Genomic DNA, 24,776 nt, shown 5'->3' with positions numbered 1-24,776 from the left:
AAACCAAGGAAGTCACTCAGGCTCCCCCTGCTACCTCTTCTGCTGCTGCCGCCTCGGCCTATTCTGCTGCTGCCGCCTCGGCCTCTTCCTCCGCCTCTGGAGGAACGTTGGCACCTGCAGCCCAGCAAACAGGGGATGTACCACCAACACCACCACCACCACCTCCGTCACCAAGCGTCTCAACCATGTCACACGCCAGCGTTCAGCTCTCCATCTCACAAACATTTGATAGAAAGCGTAAATTCCCACCTAGCCACCCTCGATCCCTGGCCCTGAATGCCAGCATTTCTAAACTACTGGCCTATGAAATGCTGTCATTTAGGCTGGTGGACACAGACAGCTTCAAACAGCTCATGTCGCTTGCTGTCCCACAGTATGTTGTTCCCAGCCGGCACTACTTCTCCAAGAGAGCCGTGCCTTCCCTGCACAACCAAGTATCCGATAAAATCAAGTGTGCACTGCGCAACGCCATCTGTGGCAAGGTCCACCTAACCACAGATACGTGGACCAGTAAGCACGGCCAGGGACGCTATATCTCCCTAACTGCACACTGGGTAAATGTAGTGGCAGCTGGGCCCCAGGCGGAGAGCTGTTTGGCGCACGTCCTTCCGCCGCCAAGGATCGCAGGGCAACATTCTTTGCCTCCTGTTGCCACCTCCTCCTTCTCGGCTTCCTCCTCCTCTTCTTCCACCTGCTCATCCAGTCAGCCACACACCTTCACCACCAACTTCAGCACAGCCCGGGTAGTGGCGTCGCTAGAGGGGGGCGAGGGGGGGCAATTGCCCCCCCTATGTTGTCCCTTGCCCCCCCGGGTGCCCCCCCGCTGATTCCCCAGAGTGAATACTAATGAGCGCTTCCATTATGGAAGCGCTCATTAGTACCGAAGGACCAGGAAGTGGTGAACGCTCTGTACTCACCACTTCCTGGTCCTCGGCTGTCGGCTGTGCAGGGCTGCGCACAGCGTGAGGGCGCTCTGTGACCTCACGCTGTGCGCGCCAGTTTAGAGCACAGTCGACTGAGGAGAAAATGGCAGGCGGCGTCCGTCCAGGAACAGGAGAGGTAAGTGTTTTTATTTTTTATTTTATAAAAAATGTGGCTGCTGGGGGCATTATGGGGGCTAATAGGAGGCATATAAGGGCTAATTGGAGCCATATGGGGCATTTGGAGGCATATTTGGGGGCTAATAGGAGGCATATGGGGGCTATTTGGGGGCTAATTGGAGGCATATATGGGGGCTAATTGGAGGCATATTTGGGGCTAATTGGAGGCATATTTGGGGCTAATAGGAGGCATATGGGGCTAATAGGAGGCATATGGGGCTGATAGGAGGCATATGGGGCTGATAGGAGGCATATGGGGCTGATAGGAGGCATATGGGGGCTAATTGGAGGCATATGGGGGCTAATTGGAGGCATATGGGGGCCTATGGGGCTAATAGGAGGCATATGGGGGCTAATTGGAGGCATATGGGGGCTAATTGGAGGCATATGGGGGCATATGGGGCTAATTGGAGGCATATGGGGCTAATTGGAGGCATATGGGGGCTAATTGGAGGCATATGGGGGCATATGGGGGCTAATAGGAGGCATATGGGGGCTAATAGGAGGCATATGGGGGCTAATTGGAGGCATATGGGGGCTAATTGGAGGCAAATGGGGGCATATGGGGCTAATAGGAGGCATATGGGGTAATAGGAGGCATATGGGGGCTGATAGGAGGCATATGGGGGCTAATAGGAGGCATATGGGGGCTAATAGGAGGCATATGGGGGCTAATTGGAGGCATATGGGGGCTAATTGGAGGCATATGGGGGCTAATTGGAGGCAAATGGGGGCATATGGGGCTAATAGGAGGCATATGGGGTAATAGGAGGCATATGGGGGCTGATAGGAGGCATATGGGGGCTAATAGGAGGCATATGGGGGCTAATAGGAGGCATATGGGGGCTAATAGGAGGCATATGGGGGCTAATAGGTGGCATATGGGGGCTAATTGGAGGCATATCGGGGCTAATTGGAGGCATATGGGGGCATATGGGGCTAATAGGAGGCATATGGGGGCTAATAGGAGGCATATAGGGGCTAATAGGAGGCATATGGGGGCTAATAGGAGGCATATGGGGGCTAATTGGAGGCATATGGGGGCTAATTGGAGGCATATGGGGGCTAATTGGAGGCATATGGGGGCTAATTGGAGGCATATGGGGCATATGGGGGCTAATAGGAGGCATATGGGGGCTAATAGGCATATGGGGGCTAATTGGAGGCATATGGGGGCTAATAGGAGGCATATGGGGGCTAATTGGAGGCATATGGGGGCTAATTGGAGGCATATGGGGGCTAATAGGAGGCATATGGGGGCTAATTGGAGGCATATGGGGGCTAATAAGAGGCATAATGGGGGCTAATGAGGCATAAGGGCTGATATGGGGGCTAATGAGGCATAAGGGCTGATATGGGGGCTAATGAGGCATAAGGGCTGATATGGGAGCTAATGAGGCATAAGGGCTGATATGGGGGCTGATATGAGAGGCATAATGAGGGCTAATGAGAGGCATAATGTGTCATCCACAGATCCCCCATAACAGTGTGTCTTCCACAGATCCACCATAACAGTGTGCCTGTGCACTGACGAGAGACAGAAAGAAGGGGAAAGAATACGTGGATGCAAGCAGAGGACGGCACAGCAGACGACTGAGTAGCTTCTTTTGTAAGTAAATTGCTTTATTATAACTGTATCCCTGCATATCGCAATTCACTCGTATTTTGTAATCTTATTGATATATACTTATTTTGTTTGTGCCCCCCCATTTTTGACTGTGGTATCTTTGTGCCCCCCCTATATATTGTTCCTAGAGTCGCCACTGAGCCCGGGGTAAACGTCAGCAGGCCATTCTGAAACTCATATGTTTGGGGGACAGGCCCCACACCGCACAGGAGTTGTGGCGGGGTATTGAACAACAGACCGACGAGTGGTTGCTGCCGGTGAGCCTCAAGCCCGGCCTGGTGGTGTGTGATAATGGGCGAAATCTCGTTGCAGGTCTGGGACTAGCCAATTTGACGCACATCCCTTGCTTGGCGCATGTGCTGAATTTGGTGGTGCAGAAGTTCATTCACAACTACCCCGACATGTCAGAGCTGCTGCATAAAGTGCGGGCCGTCTGTTCGCGCTTCCGGCGTTCACATCCTGCTGCTGCTCGCCTGTCTGCGCTACAGCGTAACTTCGGCCTTCCCGCTCACCGCCTCATATGCGACGTGCCCACCAGGTGGAACTCCACCTTGCACATGCTGGACAGACTGTGCGAGCAGCAGCAGGCCATAGTGGAGTTTCAGCTGCAGCACGCACGGGTCAGTCGCACTACAGAACAGCACCACTTCACCACCAATGACTGGGCCTCCATGCGAGACCTGTGTGCCCTGTTGCGCTGTTTCGAGTACTCCACCAACATGGCCAGTGGCGATGACACCGTTATCAGCGTTACAATACCACTTCTATGTCTCCTTGAGAAAACACTTAGGGCGATGATGGAAGAGGAGGTGGCCCAGGAGGAGGAGGAGGAGGAGGAAGAGGGGTCATTTTTAGCACTTTCAGGCCAGTCTCTTCGAAGTGACTCAGAGGGAGGTTTTTGGCAACAGCAGAGGCCAGGTACAAATGTGGCCAGCCAGGGCCCACTACTGGAGGACGAGGAGGACGAGGATGAGGAGGAGGTGGAGGAGGATGAGGATGAAGCATGGTCACAGCGGGGTGGCACCCAACGCAGCTCGGGTCCATCACTGGTGCGTGGCTGGGGGGAAAGGCAGGACGATGACGATACGCCTCCCACAGAGGACAGCTTGTCCTTACCCCTGGGCAGCCTGGCACACATGAGCGACTACATGCTGCAGTGCCTGCGCAACGACAGCAGAGTTGCCCACATTTTAACCTGTGCGGACTACTGGGTTGCCACCCTGCTGGATCCACGCTACAAAGACAATGTGCCCACCTTACTTCCTGCACTGGAGCGTGATAGGAAGATGCGCGAGTACAAGCGCACGTTGGTAGACGCGCTACTGAGAGCATTCCCAAATGTCACAGGGGAACAAGTGGAAGCCCAAGGCCAAGGCAGAGGAGGAGCAAGAGGTCGCCAAGGCAGCTGTGTCACGGCCAGCTCCTCTGAGGGCAGGGTTAGCATGGCAGAGATGTGGAAAACTTTTGTCAACACGCCACAGCTAACTGCACCACCACCTGATACGCAACGTGTTAGCAGGAGGCAACATTTCACTAACATGGTGGAACAGTACGTGTGCACACCCCTCCACGTACTGACTGATGGTTCGGCCCCATTCAACTTCTGGGTCTCTAAATTGTCCACGTGGCCAGAGCTAGCCTTTTATGCCTTGGAGGTGCTGGCCTGCCCGGCAGCCAGCGTTTTGTCTGAACGTGTATTCAGCACGGCAGGGGGCGTCATTACAGACAAACGCAGCCGCCTGTCTACAGCCAATGTGGACAAGCTGACGTTCATAAAAATGAACCAGGCATGGATCCCACAGGACCTGTCCGTCCCTTGTCCAGATTAGACATTAACTACCTCCCCATAACCATATATTATTGGACTCCAGGGCACTTCCTCATTCAATCCTATTTTTATTTTCATTTTACCATTATATTGCGAGGCTACCCAAAGTTGAATGAACCTCTCCTCTGCCTGTGTGCTAGGCCTAAATATATGCCAATGGACTGTTGCAGTGGTGGCTGACATGAAGCCTGATTCTCTGCTATGACATGCAGACTAATTCTCTGCTGACATGAAGCCAGATTGTCTGTTACGGGACCTCTCTCCTCTGCCTGGGTGCTGGGCCTAAATTTATGACAATGGACTGTTGCAGTGGTGGCTGACGTGAAGCCTGATTCTCTGCTATGACATGCAGACTGATTCTCTGCTGACATGAAGCCAGATTGTCTGTTACGGGACCTCTCTGCTCTGCCTGTGTGCTAGGCCTAAATATATGCCAATGGACTGTTGCAGTGGTGGGTGACGTGAAGCCTCATTCTCTGCTATGACATGCAGACTGATTCTCTGCTGACATGAAGCCAGATCGTCTGTTACGGGACCTCTCTGCTCTGCCTGTGTGCTAGGCCTAAATATATGCCAATGGACTGTTGCAGTGGTGGGTGACGTGAAGCCTCATTCTCTGCTATGACATGCAGACTGATTCTCTGCTGTCATGAAGCCAGATTGTCTGTTACGGGACCTCTCTGCTCTGCCTGTGTGCTAGGCCTAAATATATGCCAATGGACTGTTGCAGTGGTGGGTGACGTGAAGCCTCATTCTCTGCTATGACATGCAGACTGATTCTCTGCTGACATGAAGCCAGATTGTCTGTTACGGGACCTCTCTCCTCTGCCTGTGTGCTAGGCCTAAATATATGCCAATGGACTGTTGCAGTGGTGGCTGACGTGAAGCCTCATTCTCTGCTATGACATGCAGACTGATTCTCTGCTGACATGAAGCCAGATCCTCTGTTACGGGACCTCTCTCCTCTGCCTGGGTGCTGGGCCTAAATATCTGACAATGGACTGTTGCATTGGTGGCTGACGTGAAGCCTGATTCTCTGCTATGACATGCAGACTGATTCTCTGCTGACATGAAGCCAGATTGTCTGTTACGGGACCTCTCTCCTCTGCCTGTGTGCTAGGCCTAAATATATGCCAATGGATTGTTGCAGTGGTGGCTGACGTGAAGCCTGATTCTCTGCTATGACATGCAGACTGATTCTCTGGTGACATGAAGCCAGATCCTCTGTTACGGGACCTCTCTCCTCTGCCTGGGTGCTGGGCCTAAATTTATGAAAAATGGACTGTTGCAGTGGTGGGTGACGTGAAGCCTGATTCTCTGCTATGACATGCAGACTGATTCTCTGGTGACATGAAGCCAGATCCTCTGTTACGGGACCTCTCTCCTCTGCCTGGGTGCTGGGCCTAAATTTATGAAAATGGACTGTTGCAGTGGTGGGTGACGTGAAGCCTCATTCTCTGCTATGACATGCAGACTGATTCTCTGCTGACATGAAGCCAGATTGTCTGTTACGGGACCTCTCTCCTCTGCCTGGGTGCTGGGCCTAAATTTATGAAAATGGACTGTTGCAGTGGTGGGTGACGTGAAGCCTCATTCTCTGCTATGACATGCAGACTGATTCTCTGCTGACATGAAGCCAGATTGTCTGTTACGGGACCTCTCTCCTCTGCCTGGGTGCTGGGCCTGAATTTATGACAATGGACTGTTGCAGTGGTGGGTGACGTGAAGCCTGATTCTCTGCTATGATATGAAGACTGATTCTCTGCTGACATGAAGCCAGATTGTCTGTTACGGGACCTCTCTCCTCTGCCTGGGTGCCGGGGCCTAAATATCTGAGAATGGACTGTTCCAGTGGTGGGTAACGGGAAGCCAGATTCTCTGCTATGATATGAAGACTGATTCTCTGCTGACATGAAGCCAGATTGTCTGTTACGGGACCTCTCTCCTCTGCCTGGGTGCTGGGCCTAAATTTATGAAAATGGACTATTACAGTGGTGGGTGACGTGAAGCCTGATTCTCTGCTATGACATGAAGACTGATTCTCTGCTGACATGAAGCCAGATTGTCTGTTACGGGACCTCTCTCCTCTGCCTGGGTGCCGGGGCCTAAATATCTGAGAATGGACTGTTCCAGTGGTGGGTGACGGGAAGCCAGATTCTCTGCTATGGAACCTCTCTCCAATTGATTTTGGTTAATTTTTATTTATTTAATTTTTATTTTAATTAATTTCCCTATCCACATTTGTTTGCAGGGGATTTACCTACATGTTGCTGCCTTTTGCAGCCCTCTAGCCCTTTCCTGGGCTGTTTTACAGCCGTTTTAGTGCCGAAAAGTTCGGGTCCCCATTGACTTCAATGGGGTTCGGGTTCGGGACGAAGTTCGGATCGGGTTCGGATCCCGAACCCGAACATTTCCGGGATGTTCGGCCGAACTTCTCGAACCCGAACATCCAGGTGTTCGCTCAACTCTATTACTAAGTTTTAAAATTGTGCCCTTGAAAATGTGCTCATTCTATGTACAAGGAAAGTCACTCTTGTTCTGCACATATAATGCTTTTCCCCTAAGATTGTTCTGTCTCTGAACATTATTTACCCTTAGAGGACTGGGTGATTTTCCGTTTTCTTTTTTCCTCCCTGCCTTCCTGGAGACATAACGTTCTTATCTTTCCATTCACATAACTGTATGAGGGCTTCTTTTTGTTGTACTTTCCAATGGCACCATTTACTGTTGCATACAATGTAGTGGAAAGCTGGAAAAAGATTCCAAGTGGGGTGGAATTGGAAAAAAAAACCAATTCCACCACAATTCTATGGGTTTTATTTTTTAAGGCTTTTCCTATGTGGTAAAACTGACCTGTTTCCTTCATTCTCAGGATAAGTACAATTGAAAAAATACCAAATTTGTATAGTTTTTCTTGTGTTTTAATACTGGGGAAAAAAACTTTTTATTGCCATATTCTGAACCCCATCAATTTTTTATATTGACATCTACGGAGCTTAGTGGGGGCTTGTTTTTTGCAGGATGATCTGTAGTTTTTACTGATACAATGTTGGGATGTATATGACTTTTTAATCACTTTTTATAAAATTTTTGGGGGAAGTGAAACAACGAAAAAATGGTGACTTGGCCATTTAGTTTTTTTTCGTTACGGCACTAATCTTATGAGATAACTATTTTTATATTTTAATAGTACGAGCATTTTTGGATACCGCAGTGCCTATGATGTTTATTTTTATTTTAATCTTGGGGATGGGGGGGTGACTCGTATTTATATATATACACATTATTTTTTATATTGTTAAAACATTTTTTTACTTTTTTTTAGGCCCCCAAGAAAATCATTACATGCAGTCCTCAGATTGCCAATTCTATTCAATAATAAAATGTAATTCATTACTGAATAGAAAATTCTGTATATTCCGATACAGTGCTGCCAACTGCATTGGAATATACCAGTAATAGGCCTGGAAGCCTTGTACAGGCTCAGGCCTATAACTACTAAGGAACGCCTTCCCTGATCTCATGCTCCCGTGTTTTTGACCACAGCATCTTAGGGGATAAATGTTTGCAGAAATTAGCACTGAGTCTCTGCTGCTTAAAACAGCAGAAACCTGGTGGCTATGCCATATTTAACGATTTTACGATTGCATTTTACTCTTTTTGGTCTAAAAATAATGTTTCAGTCTATCTGCAGGTCACTTTCTGTTTTAGACTCTAGACTGTTTTTAGAGTCCCATCTGATGTCAGGTGCTGTAGCCCCCATCTCTGAACTCCCGACACTCATTATAGCTAAATTCTTATCAAACTAATGGCCTTCATAGCTTTTAATGTTACCGCGTTAGCAGGGGCGTAACTACCATAGCGGCAGACCATGTGACTGCTATGGGGCCCGGGGCAAGAGGGGGCCCAGTCTTAGTTGGAATGGTCTCCTCTTCTAGTGGAGGTGAAGACTTGGTCAGGACTCTACCCTCTAAAGGAACAACTTTTAGCAAACGAAGCAGTGGAAAATGGCCCAAGGGTCATTGAAAGTGGTTTAGGTGGAAACCCTTCTGTCCTGTGTGGGGGGCCTGGTCTGATCCTTGCTATGGGGCCCTTACTTCTCTATGTACGCGACTGCGCATTGGTCCACGTTGACAGTAACATTCAGTAGCATAGTGTCCATGTAAATTATCTGCAAATGTTGGAAATTGTGAGGATCAAAACTAGAAATAAGCCATCAAATTTTAACCAATGGGTAGGGCAGAGAGACTGCTCATTTTTACTGTAATTTGTACACTATGCTGGGCAGTAATTACATATTCTAGAGTTCAGCTCTAAAAATAAAGAGTTTTGGTATCATGAGTTTTTGGTATCATAAGAGATTTAAAACGCTGAAGCGAAACCGAATACAACGCAGTTGCACTTCCTCGGTCCTGGTTCCCAATGTGTGGTCAAAACTGTGAATGAGGAATCCAGATTACACCTGAAAGTGGATACGATGTGTCTAATAAACAGGAAGAGGAGACTGTGTGACACATAGCCAGAATCTTCAGCCGTTACAAATATATAGATCTTGATGATGCCTGTATATTTCTGTCTCAAGAAAAGGCGTAGGTTGTTGCCAAGCCTATAACGTGGGCCAAGACCTATCATAGTTCCCACACTTCAGGTCAGGGAACCCAAAACCAGCTCAGTTTAAGCAGAGCCAATACCACTTGCTCTTGATGGGAACCAATCCAACCCCCCAACCTCAGGGATTCTCATACAGCATATCTCAATGGCCTCAATACACGTATATAGTTATTGAAGTAAAATGCTTCTCCTAATATGAAATGCTAACAACTTCCAGCACTGCAGCGTGATGGATGTGCTGCATGACGGAGCCTATTGACCTAGGTCTCTCAGGAATATCTTAGGTTTGATGACATGCATAGTGTCCTCTCCATTCACAGCTGTGGGAACAATATCTGAGTGAGTGGGCTTTGCTATTTTCAGAAGTCCCATAGAGTGAATGGAGAACAAACCGCTCATGCACTCCCACTGCCCAGTCGACTGTAATGGTGCTTCCAAAAGTAGCCGAGCCATTTTCAGAAGTCCCATAACAGTGCATGGAGGGGTGAGCTTGCATGCATGACTTGCTCTCCATTCTTGAGATAGGGGCAGGTCCCAGATGTGGGACTCACACATATTAGACTTTTGGGGCATATCCTATTTATGTGCCATACCATAAATATTCCAGATGGGAATCAGTAGGCGTCAGCTGATATCGGCAAATGGTGAATGGCGATCACTTGACCGATGGCGTGATTGCTGGGGACCCACTGCATGACAGAGCTCTTTAGCAGACTCAGATCAGATCTCACTAATGTCACCACAGGAGCACTTTGTCTCCTGTATTTAAGGCTTGTATGGACTCCATAATAAATCTGATATCACCTCTCTTAATATGGCAGCAATAGGTATGCAAAATTTAGTAAAAAAAAAAAAAAAAAAACACACCAAATGAAATCAAACTATAGCCCAATTCAATCACCAGAACTTTACCCTACAGCGGCACGCAACAGTTTGGGCACCCCTGGTCAAAATTATGATTACTGTGAACAATGGGTAACTTGAAGATGAATGATTCCCAAAAGGCATAAAGTTTAAGATGACACATTTCCTTTGTATTTTAAGCAAAAAACTTATTTTATTTTCATCTTTTACATTTTCAAAATAACAAAAAAGGAACAGGGCCTGAAGCAAAACTTTGGGCACCCAGCATGGTTAATGCCTAGTAACACCCCCTTTGGCAAGTATCACAGCTTGAAAATGCTTTTTGAAGCCAGACCAAAAAAATTTTTGTTTGAGGGATTTTCATTCTTTCTTTCTTGCAAAAGTCTTCCAGTTCTGTGACATTCCTGGGCTGTGTTGTATGCACTGCTCTTTTGAGGTTCAGATCAGAGGACTGTGAGGACCATGGTAAAACCTTCAGCTTCCACCTTTTGATGTATTCTGTTGTGGATTTGAGGTGTGTTTAGGATCATTCATTATCTATTTGTAGAAGCCATCCTCTTTTCAGCTTCAGCTTTTTTACAGTTGGTGTTGTGTTTGCTTCCAGAATTTGCTGGAATTTCATTGAATCCATTCTTTCCCCTACCCGTGAAATATTCCCAGCCCCATTAGCTACAACACAACCCCAAAGTTTAGATGTTCTTTTGCAAACCTCTGAAGCTGAATTTTGTGGTGAGGACGCAGGAGAGGTTTTCTTCTGATGACTCTTCCATGATGGCCATATTTATGCAGGTGTCCATGAACAGTAGAACATAGTACCACAACTCCAGTCTGCTAAATCTTCCTGAAGGTATTTTGCAGTCAAGCTGGGTTTCTGGTTTGCTATTCTAGCAATCTTACCAGCAGCTGTCTCTGAAATTTTTCTTGGTCTTCCAGACCATCTCTTGACCTCCATTGTTCCTGGTAACTGCCATTTCTTAATTACATTTCAAACTGAGGAAATGACAATCTGAAAATGCTTTGCCTACTTCTCGTGCTTTGTAGGCCTCCACCATTTTCATTTTTAGACTGTTAGGCAGCTGCTTAGAATAACCCATGGCTGCTGATTTTTGGGAAAAGTTTGAGACTGGGTATTTATAAAGCTTTGAAATTTGTATCACCTGTAAATGATCATCATAACGATGACTGTGAGCAAGCCTTATCCCTACCAGGCTATTTAATGTCTGAGACCTCGGTCAAAGTTATCTGAATGCTTAAATCTCCTTGGGTTCCCAAATTTTGCAAGGTACTCCTTTCCTTTTTTTTTCCAATTTAAAATTGTACAAAACTAAAATAATATTGCTTAAAATGTTGAAAAGTGTGTTTCATCTTTAACTTTCTGCCTTTTGGAGATCATTTGAACTTCAACTTGCTTAACTGTTCACAGTAACAGTAATTTTGACCCAGGGGTGCCTAAACTTTTGCATGCCACTGTATATAACCGAAAAAAATGGAGAACCGTTTTATCCCTCTATTCCAATGTGAAGGTATTTATATCTTTATATATTTAAATAATATAGAAATGGTCTGAAAACACTGTGGCATTATATGTTGTCTTCAAAAGAAACAATGTAAAAGATATTATGGTTACCAACCAAATAAAAAGGTTGAACCACTGTGTGCGGTCATTTATGACCAAGACATGCAGGTCTTTAAGAGGTTAAAGGTATTTTATACTTTGAAATTCCCTTTTTTCATGCCTCTGTACTTAATTTGCAAGGCTGCAAAATTCTGCAAATTTTTTTTTAAGTAAAACAAGTCAAGTCTGTATATTTTTGTAATATTTCCCTTTTGCGGTCATTTCTTTTTTTTTTCTTTGCTTGTGAATTGTGAGGAATTAGTGGTTGGAAGTAGATGTAACGGAGATTAACCCTATAGCTGACGAGGGCTCTTCTATTTTTCTCCGTGCCACAAACACTGTCACGACTCGGGCTAATCATGGCCAAGAACATCCTGCATTACAAGCGCAAATTAATAATTGCAGGTTGTGTCGGCGCTGGGTGTATTTAATGTCAGGCTTCAGGTGAAGATGATACACTCCCGTGGTAATGGCTGTTAGAGAAGAAAATGCGTGTCATTTGTGGGTGGTGGAGGTTTTAGCCGTACATGGAGCACAATACCTGCCAAACAATAGTAGATGCAAGCTTAATTATAATAATCTGCAGAGCGGTACGATGCGTGAAATGTGAGTCATCTGCATGGACAGAAACATCTAATAATCACAGAATGATGGCTAAAAACACAACATTAAAGGGGTTGTGTCCATACCTAACCATACCCCCCTTCAGACCATCATGTAGAAAAAGAACCTGACCACACTCCATGCCACAGAAACAATAAAGCCTGGGGCGCTATTAGGGTTGCCACTTGACTGGTAACCCATTGGCCCAGCTGGTATTTGTGGCAGGAAGCTGTGTTGGTGTCACGAGGGTGTCATGACCTATCGCTGACCCTGTTGTGCCTGGGGTCAGAAGGTCGCAGCGGGTGGCTACTCGCTCGGTTTCAGGGGATCGCTCCAATGACCTAGTGGTGGGAATGGATTCTGGTCCGGGTTTTCCTGCTTTGGTTTGCAATCATTTTTGTCCCATTTAGGAATCTGTAGCTTTTCCTTTTCAGCTCTTCTCTGTCAGCCACTCCCAGCTACTATATATTCTCCCTTTCTGCTTCCCTTGTTGTCAGATATAGACCTTCCTTCCAGACTTTCTAATCTATTCTTTCAGGGTAGGCCAGGGATGATGCACATAAATCGGCGTACGGGTTAGCAGGGACGTCAGGGCAGCCAGGTGCCAGTGCTAGGCGAGTTAGGGGTCACCACTCCTCCCTTTCCCTAGCGAAAGGGTACCCTCCTTATCCTCCCCTCTGCGCGCACGTCTGTTACCTGCCATATCAGACGTGATAGTTGGTATTTTATTTTTACCAGCCTATTGAAGTGCCGGTAATTCCCTGTGCTACTTAGGAGTCCCTGCTTTCACTTTAAGTCCATATATGGCTGTGTGTCCATATATAGAGTCAGTGCTTCTAGGAGTCACTTGCTTTCACTCTGGATGACTCCATATATGGCTGTGTGTCCATATATAGAGTCAGTGCTTCTTGGAGTCACTTGATTTCACTCTGGATGACTCCATATATGGCTGTGTGTCCATATATGGAGTCAGTGCTTCTAGGAGTCACTTGCTTTCACTCTGGATGACTCCATATATGGCTGTGTGTCCATATATAGAGTCAGTGCTTCTTGGAGTCACTTGATTTCACTCTGGATGACTCCATATATGGCTGTGTGTCCATATATAGAGTCAGTGCTTCTTGGAGTCACTTGCTTTCACTCTGGATGACTCCATATATGGCCGTGTGTCCATATATAGAGTCAGTGCTTCTTGGAGTCACTTGCTTTCACTCTGGATGACTCCATATATGGTTGTGTGTCCATATATGGAGTCAGTGCTTCTAGGAGTCACTTGCTTTCACTCTGGATGACTCCGTATATGGATGTGTGTTCATATATGGAGTCAGTGCTTCTAGGAGTCACTTGCTTTCACTCTGGATGACTCCATATATGGCTGTGTGTCCATATATGGAGTCAGTGCTTCTAGGAGTCACTTGCTTTCACTCTGGATGACTCCATATATGGCTGTGTGTCCATATATAGAGTCAGTGCTTCTAGGAGTCACTTGCTTTCACTCTGGATGACTCCGTATATGGCTGTGTGTCCATATATGGAGTCAGTGCTTCTAGGAGTCACTTGCTTTCACTCTGGATGACTCCATATATGGCTGTGTCCATGTTGTGGTGATGAAGGGGGCGTATCCCCAAGCACTATAGAGGGTGCAAAGGTAGCAGTTACATTTGGGTCCCGTGCATGATGGAGCCCAAAGGCTCCTCTATACACAAGAAAGAAACCGCACATGGTAAGCTGGGGGCTCTACTACAGATTTTGAATAATGGTCCAGGCTCTTCAGGATACAACGATGAATGAACACATTTCCATTCTCTGATTATTATTATTTTTTTTTTTCCCCAAGCCTTCCACCTTTGCAGAACAGACTTCACCATGGTAATCCATTTGCTCTTGTTTCTTGCAGGTTAGTCCATTCTGGGCCGGGGAAAAGTTCTGCACTACTAGGAACAGAATTTTCTTTTGCGACAAGGACCGGTTCCAGGCAAGGGATTGAAACTCATTTGTTCAGAGTGGAAACCAGTAGAGACCTCTCATTGTGGACAAGACAGATCGTCCAGGGATGTCACAACGCAGCAGAGTTCATTAAGGAGATCACCACCCGTAAGTACCAGATCTATACATAAGTGCCTCAGAGTAAGGCCTCATGTACAAGACCGTAGCTTGTTTTGCGGTCCGCAAAACACAAATACCAGCTGTGTGTGTTCGCATTTTGCGGAACGGAACATCTTGGCCTCTATAGAACTGTCTTATTCTTGTCCAGAAAACGGACAAGAATAGGACATGGTCTATCTTTATGCGAGTGCCACGGAATGGACATACGGATGCTGACAGCCCCATTGAAGTGAATGGGTCCCCATCTGACCCGCACAAAATGTGTATCAGATGCAGAAATCAAATACGTTTGTGTGCATGAGCCCTAAGACAGGGGAGTAGTGACTAGATTTATGCAACCCGTATGTGTATCCAAAACCCATTGGAGCTGAACTGCAATTCCAAATGCAACCCATGAAGAGGAGGGCGAGGTGTCTGAAAGTAAGCAACCATGTTTTCATGATCTGGGGAGTGTTACGGCATGCACCCCTGAACAAATGGGATTGTATAGTTTAGAAAATTTATTTTCATACACCTTATTAGTGAACTGTGATTTACTAGAGGGGTGGGGTGGGGGGGGTCCTCTCTTCAGGATCCTCATCCCCTGGTCAGAGTAGAGAGTGATTATAGTCTCTCTCTCTGTCCTGTATTGCACAGACAACCCATTGATACAAATGTATAAGGTGCAATGCTTAATTTCTCCTGTGGCGGCGCTGCAGGGAAACTGAACACTTACTGCCAGATCAGAGCTGATCGCTGAGGGTCCCAGCAGGAAGGCAGTATGTGATCAGCTGATTGTCAGGAGAAACTTCTAAATAGTAGGGATTGTCCAAAGTGGAGAACCCTTGTAATTAATCTTAATATAGGTCAGAGCTCCATTTGTCTGATACAGTGCACCAAATCTCCTGCACAGACATAAAGTTGAAGGGGTATTCCCACTTTAAAATGTAATAATTTATCACCAGGGTATGCCATAGCTTTAGGCCTCATGCACACAACAGTATCCGTTTTGCGGTCCTGAAATCACAGAGTCGCAAAACATGAATACCAGCCGTGTGCGTCATGCATTTTCTCATTCCACGCGTCCCACCCGATGTTTAAACAAAGCCTATTCTTGTCCTCAAAATGGACAACAGGACATGTTATATCTTTTTGCGGGAAGGCTGAACGGACATACAGATTCTGACAGCAACACGATTTGTTGTCCGCATTTTTTGCGGCCCCTATTGAAATGAATGTGTCTTCATCCGATCAGCAAAAAAATGGATCGGATGCGGACAAAAAAATATGGTTGTGTGCATGAGCCCATATGATTAGTGATGAGTAGGGATGAGCGAATCAACTTCGGATGCTTTGTCCGAAGTCGATTTGCATAAAACTACACTCGTTTGGATCCGCACAGTTTCCGTTATGCAGGACTGGACTCCTCCATAGTGGAAAGCCAGATGGATCCATTATGCTGCCCATAGACTTTTGTTATGACGGAATGCCTCTTAAAGGCTTCCGTGGTGCTTTCAGTCACAGAATTCAGTTATATTCTGTGATAACGGAATCGCCAGAAAACCCGAAACCAAACTTCAAAACATGAAGTTCGCTCATCACTACATTTGACTGATGATCCTACATGATGATCTGACTACTGAGACCCCAAACAATCTCTAGAACTGGGGTAGAGTAGTCTGCGCATATCGCACACTCACTGCACCAGACAGGCTACATAGAATTCTACAGGCTCGTCCCGATTCCATCCTCTGCAGCGAGGAGAGGGGGCACACTATGTCCGTATTTCTCTCCCCGTGTTCTAGAGATTGGTGGGGGCCTCAGCGTTCAGACCCCCACCAATCTAAACTTTTGATATGTCCTTATGACTAGTGTTGAGCGAACTTCTGTTTTTAAGTTCGGCGTCTAAAGTTCGGCTTCCGGTTAGCGGAGAATCCCGATATGGATTCCGAATTCCGTTGTGGTCCGTGGTAGCGGAATCAATAATCGGCCATTATTGATTCCGCTACCACGGACCACAACGGTATTCGGAATCCATATCGGGATTCTCCGCTAACCGGAAGCCGAACTTTAGACGCCGAACTTAAAAACAGAAGTTCGCTCAACACTACTTATGACATATCGAAAACTTTTTGAAAAGTTAGTTACATTTTAAGCATGAAGGTAACACAGCGCTGTTCTAGACCTACATCTCAATCTCTAGGTAACTGTGAATGATGCCCCGGCCAATCCCCGTGCAGGGAGCTGCAGCACAGCCCTATTCAAACATGTGGTGCTGTGTCCCCTTCATTCTCAAGATTGATGTGGGATAATTAATTGTCACTGTGGGGAGTGGGGGAAAACTCCACACCGTACAATGTAGGATAGCGGGATATGCCACTAGGCCTGGAAACAAGAATAAAGGGAGCAGGACACCTTCTAACACATCCCTAAATCCTAGCCCTGACCTCTTAACTGTATGAGCGAACCGTAATGGTGGGAGGGCTCATACCTGGAACCTAGGGCCCTGCTAAGGCTACTTTCACACTTGCGTTCGGGGCTCCGCTTGTGAGTTCCGTTTGAAGGCTCTCACAAGCGGCCCCGAACGGATCCGTACGGCCCTAATGCATTCTAAGTGGATGCGGATCCGCTCAGAATGCATCAGTCTGGCACTGTTTGTCCTCCGCTCCGCTCAGCAGGCGGACACCTGAACGCTGCTTGCAGCGTTCGGGTGTCCGCCTGGCCGTGCGGAAGCAAACGGATCCGTCCAGACTTACAATGTAAGTCAATGAGGGCGGATCCGTTTGAAGTTGACACAATATGGCTCAATTTTCAAACGGATCCGTCCCCCATTGACTTTCAATGTAAAGTCAAAACGGATCCGTTTGCACTATCATGAAAAAAAATAAAAAAAATATATATTTTATTTTCTTGTTCATGGTAATGCAAACGGATCCGTTCTGAACGGATCTAAGCGTTTGCATTATAGGTGCGGATCCGTCTGTGCAGATACCAGACGGATCAGCACCTAAACACAGGTGTGAAAGTAGCCTAACTCTAATCCCTGTTAATAATGTCAGGGCTCGGAGATGACCTGTTCATCCACAACACGGATGAACCGGAGTCTCCAGCAGGCCTAGCAACAAGAAAGGAGCAGACAGTAGCATAAACCAGATTGGCAGGTAAGCACCCAGCGCAAACACACACTGGAACAAAAGCACTTACCTGCCACAACAACTGGATGAAACAACAACTACTACTGACTAGTGGTTCCCCCTCCGGGAAACCCTGGAGTCCACTTCGCAGGCAGGTGATCAATGTGGTTCCTCCTCCGAGGAACCCAGGAGCCCTCTCACTGGAGGCACAACACACAGGGAAACACCTTGCATACATGCTGGGAGAACAACACCAAAAGACCAGACATGAAACTTCAACAAGATGTACACCACACCCTGAACATAAACCCACACCAAACATCAACACAGGTAAGGTAGGGAACATGGAGGATACATAAGGGATGACAATCTGGTGACATCGATGTCCCACTTTGTGGCCCTTAAGGTCTGGGCAGATAAAACACCCAGGGCAGGAGCAAAGCTCCAGCACCAACTAAGGCTGGAGTACAACTGACTCCAGCCTGGAAACCACAGGCAAGATAAACACCAAGTGGCCACACCCAGCCAGGAAGTTAACCCCTACAGCACCAGACAGGGGAGGAACCAGGAGAAGGAGAGCAAAGCCCATACATGCTGCGACTAGGTGTTGCCCCAGGCAACCAGCATGTACGGCTAATACAAAATGATGACTGCCAGTAGCCACCACAAGGGGGAGCTTACTGCTCACTGTACATTGATTTCAATAGTAACACATTATGTAATAAGTTCCCCCTAGTGGCGGCTGCAGGTAAATAGAATTTGATCATGTAAGTTTATGTTTGGTGCTCTGTATCGTTAGGCCTCTTTCAGACTGGCGTTGCGGGAACATGCGCGATTGTTTTCCGCGCGAGTGCAAAACATTGTAATGCGTTTTGCACGCGCGTGAGAAAAATCGGCATGTTTGGTACCCAAACCCGAACTTCTTCACAGAAGTTCGGGCTTGGGATCAGTGTTCTGTAGATTGTATTATTTTCCCTTATAACATGGTTATAAGGGAAAATAATAGCATTCTGAATACAGAATGCATATTACAATAGCGCTGGAGGGGTTAAAAAAAATAAAAAAAATTTTAACTCACCTTAATCCACTTGCTCACGCAGCCCGGCATCTCTTCTGTCTGTCTTCTGTGCTGTGTGCAGGAAAAGAACCTGTGGTGACGTCACTCCGGTCATCACATGGTCCATCACATGATCTTTTACCATGGTGATGGATCATGTGATGACCGGAGTGATGTCACCACAGGTCCTTTTCCTGCACACAGCGAAGAAGACAGAAGAGATGCCGGCTGCGCAAGCAAGTGTTTTTAGGTGAGTTAAATTTTTATATATATTTTTTTTTTTAACCCCTCCAGCGCTATTGTACTATGCATTCTGTATTCAGAATGCTATTATTTTCCCTTACAACCATGTTATAAGGGAAAATAATAATGATCGGGTCTCCATCCCGATCGTCTCCTAGCAACCGTGCGTGAAAATCGCACCGCATCCGCACTTGCTTGCAGATGCTTGCAATTTTCACGCAGCTCCATTCACTTCTATGGGGCCTGCGTTGCGTGGAAAATATAGAGCCTGCTGCGATTTTCACGCAACGCACAAGTGATGCGTGAAAATCACCGCTCATGTGAACAGCCCTATAGAAATGAATGGGTCAGGATTCAGTGCGGGTGCAATGCGTTCAACTCACACATCGCATTCGCGTGGAATACTCGCTCGTGTGAAAGGGGCCTTAAACTTAAACTGCATAGGATTGTATTATTATATTACAGAGTGTGCATCACATTCTGACAACCATCTTACATCCAATTGATCCAGAAAATCTGGAATTCGGAGAAAGTGGCAGACGCATGAATGGAGTTGTGGTCATTGGAGAGTGATCTAAGCTGACAGCAGTAATCAGCCGCGGTTTTACACTGAATATATAGTATTACGCCTAATGACTGCTTTCTCTCCGTTTCAGCTTGTACTTACAAGAACCAAGAATGTCGGCTGGTGATAAATTTCGAGCACGGATTCTCCATCACCACTCAGGCGCCAGATGGTACTTTTACTAAGATATTAGCACAATTTCCATATGAAAAACTAAAAATGTCCTCAGATGACGGAGTTAAAATGCTGTTTTTAGAATTTGGAGGCAAAGATGGAGACATAGTAAGTATGACAATAACCGTTATATTATAGACAGAACTGGTGTGGGATGCGGGGACATGCACAGACCACACAAATGGTGATAGGTGACCATAGTGATATCTTGTTTTTTGATTCATCAACATTTCCAAGATCTCTTCTTGCTGCAAGTGAATGGAAACATTCATTGCTAGAGGCTGGAAACCTACCTTCGTCAATAAGATATGTAGTTTTATGAGATGAACATGGATCTCAGCAGGTTTCCAGCATTTTCATGTATACAAGAAAGTTTCCATTCACTGAGAGCAAGCATAGGTCATTAAAAATATAAAGGAATTCTAATGCAAGTTATATTCAAAAGTTATACATTGTTTCACTATGTAACACATCTCAGTGTGTCCTGTATGGTGCAGCTTCAGCCTGTCTTCTCTGACTCCTGCTTGTGATTGGTTTCTTCCTGTCGGCTCCATCACCCTTGTAGTCAATGGGAGCTGTAGTGACGAGTTCCCTCCACTACAAGGTTAATGTGCTGTGTAGTTCCAGCGATGGAGCTACACTGAAAAAGCTGATCAGCAGGAGTGTGGGGTGTCGGACCCCCACTGATCAGTTAATGGCGAACTATCCTGAGGATAGGCCATCACTTTGTAAAGGCTGCACCTAATGTGCACTTGTTGTCAGAGATCAGTGCAAGGAGAGGAGGTCAACTGGCAGCCGCTCTTTCTGTTGCTCCAGGCTTTAAAAAAAATAAAAAAATTAATCGTACAACATTCTGATCTCTTGTGCGAAGATAGTTTGGTCAGTACTTACCCCTCCATTGATTGCGCTGCGCTCAGACTGGCTGCGAGCTCTTCCGCTCAGGTCCCGACTGGATGTGTTGCGGATTCCTTCCTTTTTAGACTGTAAATGTAGCTGAACAGGAAGACTCAGGAACACATCCGATCAGGACCTGAGCTGAAGAGCCCGCAGTCAGCCTGAGAGCAGCGGAGACCCTATGGAGGGCTAAGTACTGAGCAAACCATCAAAACAGGTCAGAAGGCTGCCGTTTTTTGTTTTTTTTAAGGGAGAACCCCTTTAAGGACAGCAGTAGAGTCTCCCGTGATTTCTACGGAGAATAAAGTTGGAAGTAACCCTATCAAAAATGTAAAAAAAATAATCTGATGTCTGCAGTGTGCCTTGCCCAATACTTTTCCATAGGGATCTCCATCTCAGACAATGGGGGCATAGCGCTAGGATATGCCCCCATTGTCTGATAGGTGCGGGTCCCACCTCTATCGTGTAAACAGAGCACGCAGCGTGCATGCATGCCCCCCTCCATTCTTTTCTATGGGGCCGCGGAAATTGCTGAGCTGAGAAATAATTGGGAGCTGTGCCCGCGCTTGCGCGGTGCATTCCCATTCATTTGTATGGGGCCGACAGAAATTACCGAGCCAGCTCCAGGCTATTTTCGGCGGTACCATTGAAATGAATAGAGGGCGGCCACGCATGCACGGTGCGCCCTCCGTGACTTTCGAGGCTCCTTTTTAACGAGGGACCTGCACCTATCAAACAATGGGGACATATCCTAGCGATATGTCCCCATTGTCTGCGATGGGAATAACCCTTTAAAGTGTTTTTTTTTGGGACAAACATATTGATGACCTATCCATGGGATGGTCACGATGGTCCGACTCCTGGAACACCCATGAATCAGCCATTAGGTTTCGGAAGTAAACAGTGTACAAAACTGGAACACCACAGCGCCACACACAGTCATTCTCAGGTACTGCAGATGATGCTCAAGTAAATGGAAGCTGAGGTGCAGTATCTAAAAAATGGCCACTACACGGTATACCGAGCTGCTCTGTTCCAGGTTTAAACACGTTTAATTCTAGCGCCTGCTGTCTGATGCTTAATGCCGATCCACTGGGATGTCGGACCCCCAGGAATCTCATATTGAATAGATCATCAATATGTTAAGTCCTGGAAAACCCTTTTAAAGTCCCCAGAAAGGACAACGGCCACCTGATTCCTTAGGCTAATCGATGGCCTCTAGCAGCGGCTTCTACAGCTGGCGCTCTGTGTGGATTCATTGTGATGTGGCTTCCGAGGCAGGGGAGACAGGAGTGGCCGCCTTTCCTGCCCCTTCTTCATCCCTGAACTGACAATAAAGCGGTCGACTTACAATATTTCTCTTTTCTCAACAGCAGTTGGATCTTCAGTGCTGTCCGAAGCCCATCGTCTTCATCATTCATTCCTTCCTCTCCGCTAAGATCACCAGACTAGGATTAGTGGCCTGAGGACAGTTTTGAGAACACTTCACTACAGAAGTAGACCTTCACCAGTGGACTACAGCTTCATGGAAGACTAATCAGAAGAAACTCTACACGATTTTAAAAGGTACTTGATTTGAGAGAATCCTGAAACTGAGGAGGATACGAGTGATCTGGGGCCCTCTAAATCAGACGGACACACAGAATACATCTAGATTCTAATAATTTCTTGGATGGTGAGGAACTCTACGGTCCTGGGTGTAGATGAGGGCCACTGCTCCTTATAATAATCCTAATCATTAGCGTCTATCTGGAATTTTGGAATAAATACTCTGATTTACTTAGTTGGACTACAGAAAACTGCCTGCGAAAAATTAAAAACTACTGGACCGGGAGGACAGCGACGTAGAGGAAGACCTTATTCTGAAGGACCTATCTGATCAGAAGGATCTCGTGATGCCACCACACTAGAAGACCCACAAGACAAAAACATGGCTGCTCTCCTACAGAAACAGCGCCGCTCCTGTTTCCAGGCTGTGCCTTGTATTGCAGCTCAGCTATACTGTAATACCACACACAGCCCATAGCCAGAGGTGGCGCTGTTTCTGGAAGAAAGTGCAGTAAAAGTTCAAGATATCCACCACCCATGTCCTTACTGCGATGCCTCAAGATGGAGAAGGTTTCACATTATCGTTACCCTGGCGGAAGCTTTCCCGCTCTTTGATGTCAACTGCTAGCACTTTGTATAAATGGCCAAGAGAAGGGGAGCCAGGGTGCTGACAACTGCACAAAGGCTAGTTCTGGCTCATGAAAGTTGTCACCAAGTCCATTAAGATTCTGGCCTGGGAAACTAAAATTAATATCTGCAGTACATTAGCACTAACGAGTTCTTATAGAAAATACTATGACCTTCAATTAGACACGGTATAGTCAATCCATGGGAATTGCTCAATAAATTACGATAATTTAAATCCCTTTATTTCCTATAGGCATAATAGAGGAACATAACAGATTTCAGTCATCATACACCACCTTTGCTGCTGGTTCTCTAGATGTATCAGGGTCTCTGCCATGTGAGCGTGACCGCTAACTCCTCTATGGTCATGTGACATGTCGGCTACCGGTACTAACTTTTCTTCATGTCACAGTGCCACCATTACATTGCCAGCCATAGTGCCACCATAACAGGGTCATACAATATAATATACTGAACAGAAAAGAAACCCACTGGGCCCTCACATGCAAAAAATAAAATAAAAACCTGCCCAGAAGAACAGAATGTGGATTTTTAACACTAAGTATTGTCTTCTGGAGGACGTGGCACCGCCACGTATTACATTGTCGCCTACTCAGTAGGTGCAATACATTACTGCATACTAGAAGAAATGTGGCTTCCCCCTCTGCCCAACTTAGGGGGAGCTGCCCAAGAAAGGTGGTTGAACTTGGTGGACATCTCCTACTCGGAGGACCTCTCCTGTTTTATTCTCCATGAGGTAACAATTCTGAAGCATCTTTTCTTAGATTTGTGAGTTATGCAATTCCTCTGTTATTCCTCCTGGAACTGTAGGAATACATTGCCAACTGGTTGTTTGATGGAGAGTTTCCCTAAGACACTGTCCAACGATTGCTGACAGACTATGTAGAGACACAGCTCAACCACAAGGAGAATAATAATGCTCAATTTTAATTTCATACACACATTTTCGGGAGGAATAACAGAGGAACAGAATAACACAGATGTCTAAGAAAAGATGCTGTAACGTTGTTATTTAATGGGTAATACAAGATTTTTCAAGTGAGCTGGCAGGTCCTCTTTAAAGGGGTTTTCCAGGATTCAGATATTGATGGCCTACCTTTAGAATAGGTAGTCAATATCTGATCGGTGAGTGTCCGACTGTCGGTTGCAACATATTTGCCTTAGGCCTCTCTCACACGGGTGCGATGCGTTAAACAAATGCATAGAATCCTGACCCTGACAATTTAATAAATTTTTCACACCTTATTTCAGGAAAAATCGCAGCACGTTCTATATTCTGCGTTTTTTTTTGTTTTGTTACACAGCCCTGGCCCCATAGAAATGAATGAGGCTTGTGAGAAAAACGGAAGACATCCGTATATGCAATACGTTCATCACCGATGGTTGCCAGGAGATGCAGATTGTTATTCTTCAGTTTCTCTTCCAAGCGCGTTAAAGTATCCAAAACTGATTGCACCCGCGCGGGAAAAAACTGAAACCCTGAACGCAATCGCAGAAAGAACTGCCTGAATTTGTGTACAGATCCTGACGCAGTCGGTATGGCTGGTGTGCAGGAGGCCTCACATAACATCCAGCAGCCGTGTGTGGTCTGAAAAGAATTCCTTTTCTTACAGTAATTGCCGTGTTCTGTAAGGAGGGAGCCCCGAGGGACCTCTGCGCCCACAGAACACAGCGCGCCGGTACTTTTCTTCATAAAAGATGAATTCAACGAATTATTCTAGTCGATTTTAATGCTCTAAGGCTTTTATTGGATTTCTTGGTTGTAAATTTATTGATAAATAAAACACTTTTGCTGACAATTATTGTAAATAAAAAAAGTATAAAAATGAACATTTGTGCGTTTTCTCCAGGCCGTCCATTTCCTGCACTTTACACACAACGCTCCTGAAATACTTTAATTACAGTTATTGCCACGAGAAGCTTGGATTTTTTCCCCCAACCTCGGTCTCCCTGCGCTACACAAAAGCTTCTATAATCAGGAGGTCCAGATGCTGCAGCCAACATGGAGAACATAAAAAGAAGTCTTGTCTTTATGGCCACTTGCCGGTCCTAGGAATGAAAGCACAGTTCTTTTCTCACATTAAAAGAAAAAGCAACTCTCTTAAAGGGGTTGTTCACCCCTGCGGGTCTCTCGGGCAAATCCGCCAGTGTGACCGGACCTGTGGAAGGGCTTACCTGAT

At 46.2% G+C, this 24,776-nt stretch overlaps 1 protein-coding gene across 1 annotated transcript in view; it reads left to right on the top strand.

Annotated features, from left to right (window-relative positions):
* The window catches only part of SNTB1 (syntrophin beta 1), a 176,524-nt gene extending 152,098 nt beyond the window's left edge, over positions 1–24,426 (top strand). Inside the window, 3 exon segments of the mRNA XM_044294710.1 lie at positions 14,146–14,342; positions 19,424–19,614; positions 21,774–24,426. Coding sequence (XP_044150645.1) covers positions 14,146–14,342; positions 19,424–19,614; positions 21,774–21,866 — 481 coding nt within the window. The 3' untranslated portion in view covers positions 21,867–24,426.
* Positions 24,427–24,776: the final 350 nt, after the last annotated feature.

The sequence above is a fragment of the Bufo gargarizans genome, chromosome 5 (genome assembly GCF_014858855.1).
Source record: "Bufo gargarizans isolate SCDJY-AF-19 chromosome 5, ASM1485885v1, whole genome shotgun sequence".
In the NCBI taxonomy this organism is placed as follows: Eukaryota; Metazoa; Chordata; class Amphibia; order Anura; family Bufonidae; genus Bufo; species Bufo gargarizans.
This window is presented reverse-complemented; position numbering and strand designations above follow the sequence as displayed.